Here is a 19,415-nt window from a genome sequence, read left to right as displayed (position 1 = left end):
TAAGTTTACTTTCCTGAAGTTGAAGCTGATACAGGAAATGATAAATAGGAAAGATGGGAATGAATGAGAACATTTAAAGAATGAAATTGCAATCAGCTCAGTTACAGTCATACTAATCCTTCAATAATTAGAAAGCTAAATAAGTATTGCATTGTGATACTTCAATAAGCAGTTATTAGTATAATAAATCAATAAATCATAATCACCACATTGCTTAATGATATATGATTCGACTTCGTAACTCAGCATTTTTCTTGTATTATGAAGAATATTTAGAAAAGCTGGGTGACTCCTTTTTACCTAATGCAGTTCAAGAAGGATTACACATGGTGGACAGTGCAATTCATCATACAATGAAAAGGTAAGGGCAATACTAAGACTAGAAAACCTATTAAAAATAAATATTGCTCTTAAAATTTAAGTTAGACGAGTAGATCTCTTGTGACCTTGCACAGAGGGTTCTTGAATTTCCATGGAGGCTGACTCGAACTCCTGCTGTAATTTTAGCAAGGTGTCAGCAGAAACCGGATTCCGAAATTTATTTGACCTAGTTGGACCTTGCAATGTACAAGCTCCAAGTAGCACTCCCTGGTCTTGAACTACCTGACCAGCATTCCTTAAAGGGGCAGTTGTTGAGAGATGAAAAATGTGGCAAAAAGCTTGGAACATTTTTAGAATTTTAACAACTATGGACTGCAATCCCCTGTTCCCTCCCAATCACCACCTGCCCCCAGGGCTGAATACCGAGGTGCAGGTCGAAATTTGGAAGACTTCAACAGGTAAACTGTGGGGCAATTCATTGGCACCTGCAGTTCACTTGATTTATTTTCAGGAGACCCAAGAATAAATTTACCTCGGGCTTCAAGCTTCTCCATTCCAGTGCACCATTGCTGCACCCTGCCAGATGGCATCAATTGGGCTGCTAAGGAATTTAGGGCCCTCTGTCCTTACTTTTACTTATCCATTATAAATCCCTATGTCACATTTATAATGGAAACTGCCTATGTAAACTTGTCATGTTATAATTACACCTGCCCGTCAGTGAATACAAGATAAACGGTTTCTTATACCTGAGGAAACATACTTGAAGTTAAGCTGCTGATAAATTTTATGTGTATTTGATGATCTGAAGTTGAATTTTAATCCAAACTGAAGTTCCTTTAGCTCTATCAAATCATCAGAGATTGTTGGATTGATAGAATTTGAAAGAACAATATTTGGCTTCATCATCTAAAATGCAACCAAAAGCAGAGTCAGAAAAGTTTAGCTTCAATTGTCTCGGACTTCATGCTGTGTTTCACAATCAACCTCATACAAAATTTAATGACCAGCAACCGAGTTAATACGTTGAAAATTAGCAAGTGCTGATTCAGGTCTCTTTGTAACTTCCTTTATTTTTTTCACACCTTTCATAAAACACAGTGAAGACTGGATCATTTTTATTATCCGAAGCAATGCCTATACATTTCATTCATGGTATTCCATTTTCTTTATTTTTATTTATCAGAGAAATTGATGTCAGTAAACTGTCTTCTTCCATTGAGTTGCTATCCTTTTTCAAGAGGCCACAGCCTGAGAGCAAAAGGATTTCAAGAGCTGCTGAGATCATGGAAATGTCATTGTATCTGATCCAAAAGAAAGTGCACCGGAAATACAGAAGATCAACCAATGCTACTGGTAAGTGGGTTTTGTCTATTCTCAGTGTCAGAAAGAATGTGGGGAGAATTTTCTCCCAGTCAGGGTGGGGGGGGCTGAGCGGGCGCGGGCGGGATTGCGGCCAATCACCGCCCACGATCGGCTGCGCGCTGCCATTTTACATGGGCAGGCCAATTAAGGTGTGATGCCCACCCGGAAGCACTGAGCGCTCCCTGTGGGGGTAGGGGGAGGAGGGAGAGTCGGGGCCTGCGCGCGAAAGAGCACAGAAATCTCCCTGAGGTAGCTCCGTGCCTTAGGGAGATTACTTTGATTATGAAAAATTTAGATAAAGAAAAAAAATTTTCAGACATGTCCCCTCATGTGACAGTGTCACATGAGCTGGGACATGTCAATGAATTTTTATTTAAAAATTTACTTTATTTATAAATCCTTCATGAAACCTCATCCTGCTCGTGGATGAGGTTTCATGATAAATGCAAAGGCCGCCTAGGTTCTTCACCTGCCCATCAGCCTTAAGGCTGGACGGGCAGCTCTGTTAATTGTTTTAATTACTTTTTAAATGGGCTTAACAGGCCTTTGACAGTTCGGCGGGCGCGCAGCCAACTCCATTGCGTGCCTGCCAAACTGAGGATCAGAATGACGCATGGTGACATCGGGATGCATGCCCAACGTCACCACGCGTCATTTTACGTGTCAGCAAGCGGGACACGCCCCCACACGTTGACCAGAAGATTCAGGCCTGTGTGTAGGTCCAGGGTCTTGAGATCAAAGCTGGACTTGAGGTAAAGTGACTCATGATCCATGTTGTTACCCAGTGTCATTATCTTGTACTCCCAGATGCTCACTGATGCTCAGTTTGGTTTCCAGCACTCAGCTCCTGACCTCATTAAAGCTTTGGGCCAAACATGCACAAAAGAGCTGATCTCAAGGTGAGATGAGAGTGACTGCCCTTGACATCAAGGAAGCATTTGACCGAGTAAGGTATCAAGGAACCCTAGCAAAACTGAAGGTAATGGGAATCAGGAAACTCCCCACTGATTGGAGTTATACCTGGCACAAAGGAAGATGATTGTGGTTGTTGGAGGCCAATCATCTCAGTCCTAGGACAATGCTGCAGGAGTTCCTCAGGGTAGTGTCCTAGGCCCAAACATCTTCAATTTCTTCATCAAAGACCTTTTATCCATCATAAGGTCTGAAGTGGAGCTGTTCACTGATTATTGCACAGTGTTCATCACTATCCGCAACTCCTCAGATACTAAATCAGTCTGTGTCTATATGCAGCAAGACTTGTGCTAAGTGGCAAGTAACATTTGTACCAGACAATTGTCAGGAAATAACCATCTCCAACAAGAGAGAATCTAATCATATCCCCTTGCCATTCAACAGCATTACCATTGCTGAATCCCTCACCATCAACATCCTGGAGGCTTATTGACCAGGAACTAAACTGGACCAGCTATGTAAATATAGTGGCTGCAAGAGTAAGTCAGAGGCTGGGAATTCTTTGGCAAGAGACTCACCTTCTGAATCCCCAAAGCCTGTCCACCATCTATAAGGCGCAAGTCAGGACTGTGATGGAATAGCCTTCACTTGTCTGGATGAGTGTAGCTCCAACAATACTCAAGAAGCTTGACACCATCCAGGACAAAGCAGCCCACTTGATCAGCACACCATGCAGCACCTTAATCATTCACTCCCTTCACCATTAATACACAGTGGCAGCAGTGTGTACCACAAGATGCATGGCAGCAACTCACTAAGGCTCCTTAGCAGCACCTTCCAAACCAGTGACCTCTACCACCTAGAAAGACAAGGACAACAGATGCATGGGAACATGACCCTCCAAGTTCCCCTTAAGGCACACACCATCCTGATTTGGAACTATATCGCTGTTCCTTCACTGTCGCTGGGTCAAAATCCTGGGACCCCCTTCCTAACAGCACTGTGGGTGTACCTACGCTACATGGACTGTAGCAGTTCAAGAAGGTGGCTCAAGGGCAATTAGGGATAAGCATCAAATGCTGGCCTTTTCAGTGATGTTCCTATCCCATGAAAGAATTTTTTAAAATGGTAACTTGCAAACATGTGGAATAAAGCTCAGTTCTTTTCAAATTCATTTTCGAGATCTGGACACAATTGGCAAGGCTCGCATTTATTGCACACCCCTAATACTCAAAGAAGGCAGTGATACAACTGAGTTATGTCAATTTGGAGAACAGTTAAGAGTCAACCCTGTTGTAGTTGGAATGAAGTCAGGTGAAGGGATGAGTGGGTAAGGGCATCAGCGAATCTGCTGGGTTTTTAGAACAATCTGACAGATTCAAAGTCACTTCATCTTTGTATTTCCAGATTTTTTAAATTGAATTTAAATTGCTCTTGCGAGGTTCAAACTCACATTTCCTGGATTGTTAATCCAGTTTATGGATCGGTAACCAAGTAACACAAACTCTACGGTACCATGCCTCATAATTTGATTTTGACTAGTCTAGAACTGGTCTGATACTAGACAAAATACTACTGCCAGCAGAAAGAAGTGGCTTTCACCCCATCAATCTATACAGACCTAAGTCTCAGAGGTAAATAGTTCTAGGGATGAAGAATTCAGCTATGAAGATAGATTGGGGAGGTTGGGACTGTTTTCCTTGGAGAAGAGATGGCTGAGTGGAGATTTGATAGTGGTGTTCAAAATCATGAGCAGTCTGAACAGAGCAGATAGGGAGAAACTGTTCCCACTCATGGGGCTGAATTTTCCCGCCATCGGGTGGGAAGTTGATGGGCTGGCGCATACGGGTGTGCTTCCGATTGGTGCCCCTGATCGGAGGCACGGCACCATTTTACGTCGGCAGGCCAATTAAGGCCTGCCCAGCGTGATGTCCACAGGGAAGCGCTATGCGCTCCCTGTGCGGGCGGGGGAGGATTCCCAAAATCGAGAGTGTGATCTTTCGCGCATGAACACAAAAGAGCACACTCATCTCCCTGAGGCTAAGTGCTGCCTCAGGGAGATTGCCTTTCCTTTCAAAAATATTAAAAATAGAAAAAAAATTTCCCTTAACTGTCCATAATTTTTACAAAATCTTTATTAAAATTTTTTAAAGCCTACATTAAACCTCATCCCACCCGTGGATGAGGTTTCATGTTTTTTCTAATTCCCGCCGTACATTCCTTAAGGTTGGATGGGCAGGTCCATTAATTACTTAGTCGACCCTGTCAATGGTCTCAATTGGCCATTGACAGGTCGGTGGGCACGCAGGTGGTTTTGTTGCACCCCCGCCTTCCTGAAAATTTAAATCAGGCGCGGTGATATCGGGAGTTCCGCCTGATGTCACTGCGCGTCATTTTACGTGTCAGTGCGTGGGCCCCACTCGCCGACAGGAAAATCCTGCCCGTGAAAAGATTGAGAATGAGAAGGCACAGATTTAAATTAATTGGCAAAAGAAGCAAAAGTGACAAGAGGAATTTTTTTTTCATGTCGTGAGTGGTTAAGGTCTGGAATGCGCTGCCTGAGAGTGTGGTGGAGGCAGATTCAATCAAGGCATTCAAAAAGGGGTTAGACTGATACCTGAAAGGGAAGAATGTGCAGAGTTACAGGGAGAAGCAGGGTAGTGGCACTAGATGGATTGCTCATTCGGTGAGCCAGACACAATAGCCACAATCCTCCTCCTGTAACAATTCTGTGATTCTGTGAATAGGATAATGTGCTACACCTACACTGTCATCTAGTTTAATAAATCATAGCAAAATTTTTAGAAATTCCAATAAACAAACCATTGGAAAAAGTGCTGGAGTATTTAAGGAGCGCACTACCTATTTTAAATGTTCCTTCCACTTCCACATGGATTCTCCCATGATATAGTTATTTTCACTGTGAAGCTATTTGAAAATACATCTGTCAACAGGTTGACAGCATTGCTAGAGTTGATTCCTTGAGAGCGACCAAATGATTTATCACTAATATTAGGCTGTTGCTGAATCTCATCAAATCTCTATTATCAGTAATAATAATTCTGCTGGTGTAACTGTGCTGCAGATAGTTTACTGATGGGAAACATCAAAAGGTTTTATTACATAGCATTATGCAAGGATCACAATGTACTACTGCTAATCTTATACTTTATATGAATCTGCAATATTCTTGGCAGCACCTAAGCCCAATTAGTAGTTAGATTATTGTTATCAATAAATCTGATCCCTCAAGGTAGCAGATATTAAGGAATAACACAGCTTCCATTCTTGACAGCCGATCAGGTTTACCCAGTGCTGCACAAACTCTGTAACAGTACTACCTGGAGCATACTTTGGCTATAATGAGTGCAGTTGTTAGGGTTGAATAGAATCACATCATTATAATTAGTTATTTGTCTTCCTTCCAGTAGAAAAGACTGATAGATTTATTAGAATGAGGACACAGCTGAAAGGTTGCTCATTGTTATGGTCAATATTTCTCAGTGTGTTGCTGTTGACACCAGGAATAGATTAATTCATCAAATATGTTTAACTGCATATTCACATTGAAAGCTTGAAGGAACAGTACACAGGAAAATAGAATGGAGATAGTAATTGTTAATTGCCTTGATGGTAAATAATACAGATTTTATAATATTTGAAGTGAATTGGATGTGAAATAATTTCTTACAAATATATATTATAGCTTTGGCTACAATTAGATTTGCTATTTTAGCTGTAATATTGGTAAGCAAGGAGGTGATAGGTTATCAGGGGTAGGTGGGATGCAAATTTCAGGTTACTATCAGATCAGCCTTGATCTTATTAAATGGTAGAGCAGGCTCGAGAGGCTGAATGGCCTGCTCCTGCTCCTTGGTCATTTAGTTGTAAGTTTAACAGTAATAGTGATCCAGCAAGGTTTCTTAATTGTGTTATATATTGTGTTATTTTAATTGCATTATGTCGGTTACAAGCACATTAGGGAGTAGAAGTTAATCTGCACCCAAACACGGGCAACTAGTGAGCAAATAGAACAGATCATGTGCCTGAATGGTGAGGCTCAATATGCCCTTAATATTAGACCACAGGCTTCAATAACATTGAAGTAGCGAGTCGCGGGCATTTAATGCCAGCAGTGATCCTCAGGTAAATCTTTAGGTAAGCAGTTGCAAGAGGCGCAGAGCAACAGGGAGGGGATCTGTAGGGAGGATAGCAATGGCCTTTATCAGGCCGGCACTTCCCAGCTCCATGTTCAGGTATGTATTTTTGACGGCAGCCTCCAGCAGTGTCTTTAAGGACATGCTTTTTTTGAATGTAGCTGGCACCAGCAATGTCTGCCTCAGGGCAACCCAATATCACAAAGGCAGCCTCAAACAGACATTAGGCCCATTATTTTCATATGCAAAAGAATTATTGTTTGTTTCAGGCCTTGGCTTCAATACCTACTTTTTTTGCCCATACCAATATCGCAGGCAATGCATTTCCAGCTTATAATGAATGTACGGTTCGTTTACACACTTGAGGTTTAAGTGCCTGTTTGGCACCTTGAAAAGCTGCATGGTGGTATCAATTTTCTGGCTAATGAATTTCCAGGCAGGCTGACCTCCTGGAGGTACTGTGCCCAGAAAATCTGCTCAAAACTCAGCATCTCGGTTGCTGAAAACCTAAGGACAAGTTTCAGCAAAGCTATGGTTTTTCAACTGATCATCTGGTTGTAAACATTTAGTTTATCTGTTGAAAGATATTAAGTCAGAAAATATGCAAAAACAAGGCCTCTTTATTTTCCCAATGGAAAACCTGGAGATAATATGCCCTTGAAGTCTTACAATAAACTTTATTGGTTTTACATTCTCTCAAATCATTTATTTACAACATAATTTTTTTTAATTCTGTTTTGTTTTAGATCTCCTTTCACCAGACGTATTGAATGCTCTTGCAACCACGTCAGGATGTTCACCTCAGCTGCAGCCTCTAACTTGCTCCAGCAGTTGTTTGGCCCAAAAATACAGATTGATTAATGGAACCTGCAACAACAGGTTTCTGGAAACTTCTTCATTTGTGCAAATTGTAGCTCTGAATTATTATTCTGTTTGAATTTTTTTCACTGATATGACATTAAGCTATTCAGACTTCTCCAAATAGCTAATGCTCCAGGTGTCTGATTCTTTGGGTTGTTTTACGCTGAACAACGTAAGGTTAACCTAGCTCTTGTTCCTTATGTTGCAGCTGAACAATCCAAAACATGGTGATTTTCTTTTCTTCACAATGATAGAAAGTGCTGATAATAAAAGGCCTAAGAGTGATGTCAAAGGTTAGCTATGGCTAACCACCATTATTCTTCTTTTACAGCCCTGTAAATGAAGGTGGTTTAATGAGGAAAGCTGCCAGTAAACAGGGAAAGAAAGAAGCATCCAGAAGTGAAACTCGAGTCAGTGCAATGATTTTAGGGTGTCGGCCATGGCTCAGTAAGTGAGCATGCTCAACTTCGAGTTAGGCGTTTGTTGGTTCAAGCCCTACTTCAGAGAATTGAGCACAACATTTAGGCTGAGCTTCCAGTGCAGTGCAAGGAACGCGCTGCACTGTCAGAGCTACTGTCTGAAATTTTAAATCAAGCTGTGCTCTCGATGGATGCACATGATCCCATGACATTATTTTGAAGAAGAGCAGCAGAGTTCTCGCCCATATGCCCATGTCCTGACCAATACCTATCCCTCAACAAACATCAGTAAAAAAAATGATCTGGTCATTTATCTCACTTCTGTTTATGTGCAGATTGGCTGCCCCGCTTCCTGCATTCCAACACTGACTACATTTCAAAAGTACTTCATTGGTTCTAAAGTACTTTGGAATGCCTGTGAAAGCCTTCCTTTTAAAATGAATCAAACCATCTTTTAACTGTTAAAAATTCCAAGCTGTAATATTCAACTGCAGGAAAAAAACATGATATTCATTAAAGTTACTAACGTGTGCAGGGGCTTTATTTTAGGTTCTTAGTGTTGCTTCTCTTTCTATAGGAAACTGATAGTAGATGGTAAGTAACAACAATTCATTAAGCTATTACTATTCTTCTGGGTGCACACTGGCTATACAGAAGGTCAAGCTGAGCTATTGATAGCATGGATCTTGTTTGCATTACATTTCGGAAAATCCATTTTCTTTATGTTCACTTACCCACTTATTTTGCTGGATTGGAAAAAAAAATGTAACATTGCTCTCTACTGCAGGTTGTCCAGTGAATAAGACAATTACCTAAGGTGAGGATCATTTTGGGTTCAACTCTCAGCCAATACCAGAGATAATGTGCCTAATTTTGTTTGATGACCTTGTTGAGAATGCATATGCTGTGATGTTCCCAGCAGTTAAATAGGCTACTAACATTCTTTGTCAAAGCTCACAAATGTACAATGGTCACTTGAATGAAGTACCAGAGGCTATCAATTCCTGTAGAACTTAACTCCAGTTAACATTTTCATCAGAGTAGTGGTGAGGATACGTTAAACTAGAAAAATAGATCACAACAAGCTGTCAAGATCCAGACAAGCATAGATATCTGAGGTCAACCTACTTTGCTGCTTGTCCACGGATCTTGGTAGCTTTGTACACGTTTACATTACCAGTTTTAGCCTATCTTCCTCTTTTCTCCCCCTCAATTCCATGTATTGAATGTATTCATTTTTTTCAACCTCACTTGTCATCTATCCGTGCACATAAGTACCATTCTGTCAAATCCATAAATATTTTTGCAGAGGGTACCAATTTTTATTTATTGATCATCTATCCAAGTATCACTATCAGTCTCCCTTAAGGAAGGATTCCAAATCAGTTTGACTTACATATTATGCCATCCATCTGATGAACTAAATAAACCTTAAAAAGTTGGCCACCTCTGTTACCTCAATCCAGAAGGAAAACCAAGGAGATCTTGGTTTTCCTGGCACTTGCATAAGTGATCTTTTCAGGCCTGTTATTAGCAAAGTGGTGGGGTCAAGGGATGAAAACCATAGAGTTTATATCAGGAAACATAGGTTTTGAAACACTGTGGTAAGTATTGTGTTTAATTTCTGTGATTTTCTATTATTCCCTATATCCTAAGAGAAGGGTGATTTTTATTGTTAACTTCCAACTCTACACAATTTTTCTCCTCAATGGTTTTATAGGTAAATGTAGTGGGTATGCTGCTGAGCAGCACACACACAAAGACCCAAGGCTTCACCCCAAACTATACCGAGGTAAGCTGAGACAGTAGTGAAGACACTATGGGCAGAACTTTCCGAGCCCGCTGGCAGCAGGAGTGATAGGTGACGTGCACAGAAAATATGGCGGGACCCACTTCATGATGGCATGAAGGCAGGTCGCGATCTTCCGCTCAGCCCATTGATGGCAGGCCGCGTTTCCCGCCATCAGTTAGTGGGGAGCTAATTGTAATTCATTAGCATATAATTAAAAGGCCATCCTGCCAGGCTCTTGGAACCCCGTCATTTCATTCGTCCACGTCGGCAGGAAAGCACGCCGATGTGCTTCACAACAGCAGGCAGGCGGTGTGCACTTGGCGGCCTTCACTTTGGGGGAACTGAGGTGAGTGAACAGCAGTGTTCTCCACAGCTCGCCCGTTGTTTACAGGCCTCAGGGGCGCGTGGTGGGGCGGCTTCTGAGGCAACTGATGCCTGACCCCGCAGGTGACTGCTGAGGTGTGGGGGTTGTCTGGGGTCAAGTGCTGGCCAGCCTCGGAGGTTACTGCTGAGACAGAGTCCCGGGGAGTCAAGTGCTGTCCTGTGCACAGGAAATTGAGGTGGGGGGCAGAGTAAACGAGGGAAATGGCCACACATTAAGGACACTTTTATAAACTGACCATGCCTCTGCAACAAAGACAGATCAGGCGCAGCCACAGTGATATGATTGGTGTCGGACTTCTAGCCTGCCTGCCCATGCAAGCAACGCAGTAGCACCAAAGGCCACCAAGTACTCCATACCTGAAGACGCGGTTCCGGTGTCTGGACCAGTCTGGTGAAGCCCTGCAAAACAGTCCGCAGAGGGTGTCACGCATCGTCGTCGTCTGCTGCGTCCATTACAACCTGGCACTGCAACGGGGAGAGGAACTGGCTGAGGAGGAGATGCACGTCTCTCTCCAATGAGGAGGACACCGACAGGGATGAGGGTGAGGAGGTCTTTGGTGGTGACGGCGATAGGGATGAGGCTCTCACACTGGCCAGATAAGGCAGGAGCACTGGGAAGGCCCTCATAGCTGCCAAATTTGTGGAGGATGATGACAACATGCAGTGAGGACACTCCATAGATCTTCACACAGCCTCTGAGAATGTCTGACCCCTGTTTGGCCGAGATCAGCTCGCTTGTGTTCCATGATCAGGGCCAACTCAGAGATGCAGCCATGAAGCATTAGACTCATCTGATGCTGTGTCTGCCTTCAACACATCAGCCCTTCAGGAGCTGGTGCACAGCAGATGCTAGTGTGATGAGAGCCAGCTCCACACAGAGAGTATGAGAGAACTCTGTGGCACCTGCCCACCACATTTTGGCAGCAATGACCAGCACTGCCGAGGTGCAGGCACCAGTAATGTTTCCAGGGAGTGTGAGGCTGGACGATCACTGTGGTCTGAAGGCTGCACAGAGCACAGGGAAGAGGCCCTGGACTGAGATAACTGCCTTTTATCTTGTGCAGAAAGGTTCACATCTGGGTGACAAGAACACTGCTCATTAGAACAAGGAGCCATAGGCAGGGAGACATTCTTAGGAGTTTGTTGACAATAGTGAACAGTGTGTACATGTGATCAACACCCGTAGCCAGGCTGTGCAACCACTTTTACCTAACTTTCCTAACCCTGCCGCTCTGTCTTGGTGCTCCCCAGCCATCTACTGCAGAGGTGGAGGCAGCCTATTGACTGCTATGCCCTCTCTGTGATGACTTTGGCAGGTGCCCTCTGGCGGTCCGAGACTTGGAGGGCCCTGGCCTGCTTTCGGGGTCCTGCTGTGTGGCAGTGACACCCTACTTGGCCTGTGAAGCTGGATCTGCGGAGGTCACAGGGAGACGGGAGTCAGATGGGCCGGTCACTCCCAGAATCATGTACACACTGTTGGAGGCCAACTATGGCATCAGCAATGGAGTTAAGCCCATGCTGCAGTGCAGGAGTGACGTCCAGGACCAAGGTCTCCATGGCGGCTGCCGTCCTGCCAGTGTTGACCTCAGTGCGTTGCAATGCTGGCGCTATCACCTCAGCCTGAAGACGGACAAACTCCTCCATCGTGCCTTGCAATCTGAGGAGTGCAGCGGACATCCCTTCCTGATGTTCCTTAGCTTGCCTTTGCAGCTCCAGCAACTTGACCGAGTCCAGAGGCTCGTCATCTGACCCGGTCTCAACAAATTTCTGGCCTCCAGCAGTCCTCCGAGTGCCGGGGACCTGGGAAGTCCCTGCCTCCGCCTGCTTTGGATCAGAGTGCGATGTGCTCACCAGATTGTTATCCCGAGGCTACTCTAAAGCTAGGTCCCACCGAGGTGTTGGTGTTGGCTAGGTCTCTCTGCGCTGGTGGAGGGCGTGGGTGAGCGCTGTAACGGGTCTTCAGGGAGGGTGCCTTCAGATTCCTCTTCTGAGATTTCTTCGAGGCTTGATTGGAGGCCCTGGGTCATGGACTCTGTTGGCTGTTTGACAGATGTACCTGCGAAAGCAAGGAGAGATAATTAGTACATGGCAGTGGCCTGTGAAAAAGGACACATCACTCACAGCATGGTTGTCTGATGGATGTTGCACTGCTGGATCCTCACTTGGTAGAGCAGCGCCAACCTCACCATCAGCACAGGACCGGTCCCGGTCATCGCTGACAAGCTGGATGGCTCTGTTTGCGAATTCTGTCAGAACTTTGATTTCCGGCATCCCTCCACCTGACTGACCTTTCCCTCCTGTTGTGTGCCGGTTTGTCCTGCGTGGATGGACGTGGAGAAAGTGTATCAGGATGCCTGTCGGGCCAGATGAGAAGTATGCCTGGCCTGTGTAGGTGGTGAGTCGTCCCATGGGCGGAATGAGGACAACGATGGTGTGTGTGTGTGTCTGAAAGAGTGAATGGTGATGTCCCTTCACTGGCAGTGAGTGAGGGCCCTGTGGATGTGAGATGGGTTTGTGAGTGTGTGAGTTGGCAGTGATGAAAAGAGTGACTTACCCTAGCGGAACAGAGGTGATCATTTATCCATTTGCGGCACTGGGTGGCTGTCATCCTCTGCAGGGTGCTGGCACTGACCACCGCTGCCACCGCTTCCCAAGCCAGGTCGGTGACATTGCTGCCCATCCTGCGGCCAGAGCGGGGGTAGAGCAAATCCTGGCAGGCCTCCACGGCATCCAGCAGTCACTTGAGGAACCCATCATTGAAGTGGGGGCTGCAATCTTTTTGCCTTTGCTGGCCATGTCTTCCAAGCAACAGTGGTGAGCTGGTGGCAATAAGTGCTTTGCTGGCGGCTTTTAAAGATGGCGGCCAGCATGATGCAACAGCGGGGTGATGGTGAGCTGGCGAATGAGATCCCGGCTGCCATGGAAACGGCGTGTTTCGCAGGAGTGAATATATAATGAGGCGGGCTCAGGGAGATACGGCGTGAAAACCCACCATTTTGATCAGCAGTTAAGACTCCATTTTACCCGCCTGCTACCGCACTTAGTGCAATTCTGGGAAAATTCTGCCCTACAACTGATCTCAGTCTTCCTTGGCTAGGGAGAAGGGGAAGAATCTGCCTGCACTCGCACTCCTGATTATTCCTCCTGCCAAAAAGTGCACCTATTATTGTGCAAGGTGAAGGATTAAACTCGACTGTGATACATGCTTACAATGAATGAATTGACTAATATTCACAATATAAGGATATGATTTGAATTTGAGAGATTTGCAGGTGGGCTTCCTTGATCCATGGTCTTCCCCCCAGTTCACTTTGACACCACTAGTGGCTTCAGTTGAGGATGGGAGAAAGTTGCAGAGAGAAAATATTTCATATAACTTACAACAAAATAAGTACTTGTATGTTATCATTACAAACCTGAGGCAAAGTTTAGCAATTAATGCATTGAAAAATTGAATTAACTACACAGGAAGTATTAAAGTGGAAATCTTGACAAGGGCTTAGTCAAGAATAAGCATAAATGACATTTTCAGGCCTAATATTAGCAAAGTGGTTGGAACAAGGGGTGCAAGCTATAGAGTCTATATTAGGAAAGGTCTTGTACCTGATTATCAAGGCTCTGAAATAACAATTCAAAAAGAATGAACAAATGCTTGGGCAAACAAATGAAGACTGTGGTACCAATAATTGGAATATGTACACCTTACTATAACTGCCAAGATATGCCCACCTTGAACCTCTAGTGTGTATTGGAGTCACATATAGGCCAGAATGGCAGGTTTCCTTTCTACAAGTGTACCAGGTGGGTGTTTATGATAATCCAACAGCTTCACTATCACTTGTATTGGTACCAGCTTTTCACTTCCAGATTTTTTGAAAACTGAATTCAAATTCTCAAGCTGCCATGGTAGGATTTGAGCTCAGGTAATTCAGGCTTCCAGATTACTGGTCTCCAAGCATAACTATTACATTACCATACCCAGTTATGGTGTACATCCTTTCCCCTGAAATCAGCTAGTTTGATATCAGCTAATTACTGATCCTTAAATTACCTTGAGTTTTATCTTATTCTTTTCCAATTTGGTGATGTCGTACAATACAAAACTTTTCCATTTAACAAGGCTTCTCAATCTAAGAAAAAGCCTTTTTTAATAAGGAGTGCCATCTCCTTTTTTGAAAAGCTGCTTGACGAACATCTTTATATTGAGAAAGGGAGAAAATTCATGAGTTTGTTCCAAGTGATAACATGCTTAAATAACACTCATGCATTTTGGCATGTCATATGTGTAACTTAAGTAGATATTGCCAAACTTAAGGCAGTGTCACTTCAACAGGACACCATAAGGTTCTTGCATATTCAATGTCGAGAATTTATGTTCACAGCTTACGGTATTTGAACCACAAGTAACTTCAACAACTTAATCATGAGTCTTGAAGCTATGAGCTACTTGCACAGGTTGAGGTATAGTGAACTTTCTAATTGGGTGTTGTGTGGGTATAATATTATGAATGAAAAAGATGAAGTTCTTTGATTTTTTTTGGTGAATTATTACTTTATTTAAATTTTATCATTTTAATTATTCAAGCTGTTTTCAATGCAGGATAATGAAGTAAGTATGTAAAGCTCTGAAATTACCATGTGAATATAATTGTGAATTAATACTGGAAAATCCTTCCCCAGGCTATATAAACTTTGCTGTTATCAACAAGCAGATGATGAGCAGAGAGAATGCCTGGGACATTTATGGTGGTGGGGCCTGGGTGAGCGAGTGAGAATGGTGAAAAATTATTCTTGATTATATCTGGTAATTTTGCCATTAGGCCAGAATGCTAGTTATCGCAGGGTACACCATGTCAATCAAACTTGTAGTATTGCTGGCATGAATCAGGAATTATGCATTTGTTAAAAAGAGCAAAAGGGATGGCAGAGTAGTGTCAGCACAAAAGTACTTGGCAGATATATAATAATGATTTTAAAAGTTGGGAAAGATCTCCCACCACTTGTAGCCCAGAACAGCTCTGCTAACTCACAGTGATGCTGACACTCAACTAGCTTATAGCGACTGAGCCAGAAAATTTACTATGGGCTGAATACACAGTTGCACCACTCTCTCTGCAACATTTCTATTCTAAGTGAAAACATTTACAATGCAGTTTAGTGGCTGGAACAAAGAACAGTGAGGCTAACTTCATAAATAACCAGGAGTTTTTTGAGAAATCATTTGATTGCATTAAAAATGACTTGGGACCTCACAATTTAGTCAGGGTTTTCTGCATTCTCTTTTAGAAATAATCCCAGGTGGGGAACATCAAATACTGCTCTTGCACGATGGCTTCCTCCAGATTATGAGGATGGATTCAGTCAACCTAAAGGATGGAATCCTGGACGCTTGTACAGAGGTTTTAAGTTACCCCTTGTAAGTACTGTACTGTTCAACAAGCTCTTCACTTGGCTCAGAAAAGACTGATCAAGAAATAAAAATGTGTTCCTTTTATAAGAGCAGTGTTCTATTCTGAGGGATGATGCCTAAATTGTAAATTAACACATTCACTGATATACCCAGCATTACCTAAAATGGAGGTCGCCTCTACATGTGTTGTAATTTTTAAGTTAGTACAAACATGAAGTGTCACAACACTAACATTTTTAGACAGAAGTTTCTAAATAGTGAACACTTAAAATAGTGTTTTTGAAAGCGTGCAAGAGGAGGACCCTGAGACAGGCAGTCCGCAGCACATAGAGGAGAGCAGACCTGTGTGAGAAGGGCAGCGGTGGCAGGAGATAAAAAACGGCGGCAGAAAGCCCCTTAAACCTGTTTCTACCTGTCAGAACTGAAGTGCGACGTCAAAGGAAAACATGTAGGCGATTGGTGGGTATCTCTTCTGTGTCTCTTTTGACTGGCCAAGTGGTTTAAATCAGGGGAGGTTATTACAGCTGAAGTGTGCAGTTAAGAAATTCACTTTTAAAACATTTAACATTCAAATTAATTAATTAACTAGAATGGAGATGGCTGGGCAGACGGTGTGTTGCAGCTGTAGCATGTGGGGGCTGGTGGACACCGGTGCGATCCACGGTGACCACATCAGCAGCAAGCGTTGGTTGCTCGAGGAACTTTATCTCAGAGTTGATGAGCTGGAGTCCGAGCTGTGGACACTGCGACATATCAGGGAGGGCGAGAGTTACCTGGACCCTGTGTTTTAGGAGACAGTCACACCCCTTAGATTAATTATGTAAAATTTGGACCTTGGTCAGGGACAGGAGGGTGTGACTGCGAGTGGGGCAGGTATGGGGATCCAGGGTTTAGCTTTTGAGGAGCCCCAGCCAGTGCCCTTGTCCAATAGGTACGAGGTTCTTGCTCCCGGTGTGGACGAGGGCACAGACTGCAGGGAGGATGAGTGAACTGACCACAGCACCATTGTACAGAGCGCTGTTCAAGTGGAGGGAGAAAAGAGAAATGTAGTAGTAATAGGGGATAGCATTGTTAAGGGAATAGGTACTGTTCTTTGCAGCAAAGACGGAGTCCCAAAGGCTGTGTTGCCTACTTGGTGTCAAGGTTAAGGACATATCTTCTGGCCTGGAGAGAATTTGGAGTGGGAGGGGAAGGATCCAGTTGTCGTGGTGATTGTAGGGACCAACGACATAGGTAGGACTAGGAAAGAGGTTCTGCTGAGGGACTACGAGCAGTTCGGGGCTAAATTAAAAAGCAAAGCCACAAAAGTAATAACCTCTGGATTACTACCTGAGCCACGTGAAAATTGGCGTAGGGTAAATAAGATTAGAGAGGTAAATGTGTAGCTCAAAGATTGGTGTGGGAGAAATGGGTTCCAATTCGTGGGCAATGGCACTAGTACTGGGGAAGGAGAGAGCTGTTCCATTGGACGGGCTTCATTTGAACCATGCTGGGACCAGTGTCCTAGTGAATCGGAGAACTAGGTTGTAGATAGAACTTTAAACTAATTAGTGGGCTGGGGGGGGCGGGGGTTCAATTGAAGGGAAGTTTAAAAAATCAAAAAGAAATGAGAGAGCCGAGGTGCAGGGTAGTGAAGAGGCGAATGATAATCAGAGTGTGACAAGAAGGGGCAGAAAATATAAGCAGAAGAGTGCAGCAGAAATTAGAACCTGAAAGAGTAACAATGGTAAAAAGCCAAAGCTTAAGGCTCTTTATTTGAATGCACGCAACATTTGTAACAAGGTGGATGAGCTGATGGCATAAATAGGAATAAATGAATATGTCTTGATAGCTATTACAGAGACATGGTTGCAGGGTGACCAAGACTGGGAACTCAATACTCAAAGGTATTCGACGTTTCGGAAAAATAGGCAAAAAGTAAAAGGAGGTGGGGTAGCTTTGTTAATAAAGGAGGGTATCAGTGCAGTGGTGAGTAGTGATATAGATGCAATAGATTGTGATGTAGAATCAGTTTGGGTGGAAATAAGGAACAACAAGGGGAAGAAGTCACAGGTGGGAGTCATCTATAGGCCCCCGAAGAGTTGCCTCACTGTAGGACAAAGTATAAATCGGGAAATAATGGAGGCATGTAAGACGGGTGCTACAATTGTCATGGGTGATTTTAATCTGCATACTGACTGAACAAATCAGATTGGCAGGGGTAACATGGAAGACGAATTTGTAGTGTGCATCAGGGATTGCTTCTTAGAGCAATACTTTGCAGAACCTACCTGGGAACAGGCTATTTTAGATCTAGTAGTGTGTAATGAGGTGGGATTAATAAGAGATATTGTAGTTAAGGATCCTCTAGGAGGTAGCGATCACAACATGGTAGAGTTTCAAATTCAGTTTGGGGATGAGCAACTCATGTCTCAAACCAGAGTCCTCAACTTAAATAAGGGCAATTACAGTGGTATGAAGAAAGAGTTGTCTAAAGCGGGCTGGGAAAATAGACTAAGGGGAAGGTCAATGGATGAGCTGTGGCAGACACTTAAACAGATATTTCATAACATAAGAACATAAAAAAATAGGAGCAGGAGTAGGCCATTAAGTTGGTGAGGCTGCACCTGGAGTACTGTGTACAGTTTTTGGTCCCCGTATTTAAGAAGGGATATACTGGCATTGGAGACAGTTCAAAAGAGATTCACTAGGCTGATTCCTGAGGTGAAGAGGGTTGACTTATCAAGAACGGCTAATGGTTAGGCCTTTATTCATTAGAGTTTAGAAGAATGAGGGGTGATCTTATTGAAACATCCAAGATGTTGAGAAGGTGGGGGAATCTCGAACTAGGGGACATAGTTACAGAATAAGGGGGCCCTTATTTAAAATTGAGGAGGGTAGTGAATATCTGGAATTCTCTACCACAGAGAGTTGTGGAGGTTAGATCACTGAAAGTATTTAAAAGGAGGTAGATAGATTTTTGAAATAGCGGAGAGTTGAGGGCTATGAGGAGCTGGCACAAAAGAGGAGTTGAGGCCTAGGCCAGATCAGCCATGATCTTATTGAATGGAGGGGCAGGCTTGAGGGGCGGAATAGCCTATTCCTGCTCCTAGTTCTTATGTTCTTATGCTTGTTTGATTTCAAATGTTACAGGCTACAACTTCATTTTTGATTCAAAAGCCAATGTGAAAGGCCAAGTCCAGGAACATAGAATGATACCCAAGGTTGAAGAAATTAAAAGATAAAGTAGGGAGTTGTTTAGGCGATAGCAATGTTGTTACTTATTGGGCAACATTTTCCCCCCATTGGGGGGGTAGTGCGGGAGTGGGCATGGGCAGGCGGCCCTCCGATCAGCGCCCCCAATTGGGGGCGCGCTGCCATTTTTTGTGAGTGGGCCAATTAAGGCCCGCCCAGCGTGACGTCCGCTTCCTGTGCGGGTGGGGGGGGGGAAATGCCAAACGTGGAAGTGCGCTGATCTCCCTGAGACTAAGTGCTGCCTCAGGGAGATCAGTTCCCAAAGTTAAAATGTTATTCTGTCGAAAATTTCATTTACCACCCATGTCCCCTCATGTGACAATGTCACATGAGTTGGGACATGGACACAACTTTAAATAAAAGTGAATCTTAATTTTTTAATTCAGTCATGAAACCCCATCCTGCCTGTGGATGAAGTTTCATGCTTTTTCAGGTGGCCGCCAACGCTCCCGACCTGCCCGCTAACCTTAAGGTTGGACGGGCAGGTCCACTATTTGGTTTAATTGTTTTTTGAATGGCCTCAATATGCTGTTGACCGGTCAGTGGGCACCCCAGCTGAC

At 43.8% G+C, this 19,415-nt stretch overlaps 1 protein-coding gene across 1 annotated transcript in view; it reads left to right on the top strand.

Moving 5' to 3' along the window:
• Positions 1–284: 284 nt before the first annotated feature.
• The window catches only part of tpo (thyroid peroxidase), a 90,593-nt gene continuing 71,462 nt past the window's right edge, over positions 285–19,415 (top strand). The window contains exons 1-4 of the mRNA XM_078541282.1: positions 285–361; positions 1,508–1,677; positions 7,502–7,634; positions 15,498–15,627. Of these exons, the coding sequence (XP_078397408.1) occupies positions 327–361; positions 1,508–1,677; positions 7,502–7,634; positions 15,498–15,627 (468 nt within the window). The 5' untranslated portion in view covers positions 285–326. The remainder of the gene's footprint in view (positions 362–1,507; positions 1,678–7,501; positions 7,635–15,497; positions 15,628–19,415) is intronic.

The sequence above is a fragment of the Cetorhinus maximus genome, chromosome 5 (assembly GCF_964194155.1).
Source record: "Cetorhinus maximus chromosome 5, sCetMax3.hap1.1, whole genome shotgun sequence".
Lineage (NCBI taxonomy): Eukaryota > Metazoa > Chordata > Chondrichthyes > Lamniformes > Cetorhinidae > Cetorhinus > Cetorhinus maximus.
This window is presented reverse-complemented; position numbering and strand designations above follow the sequence as displayed.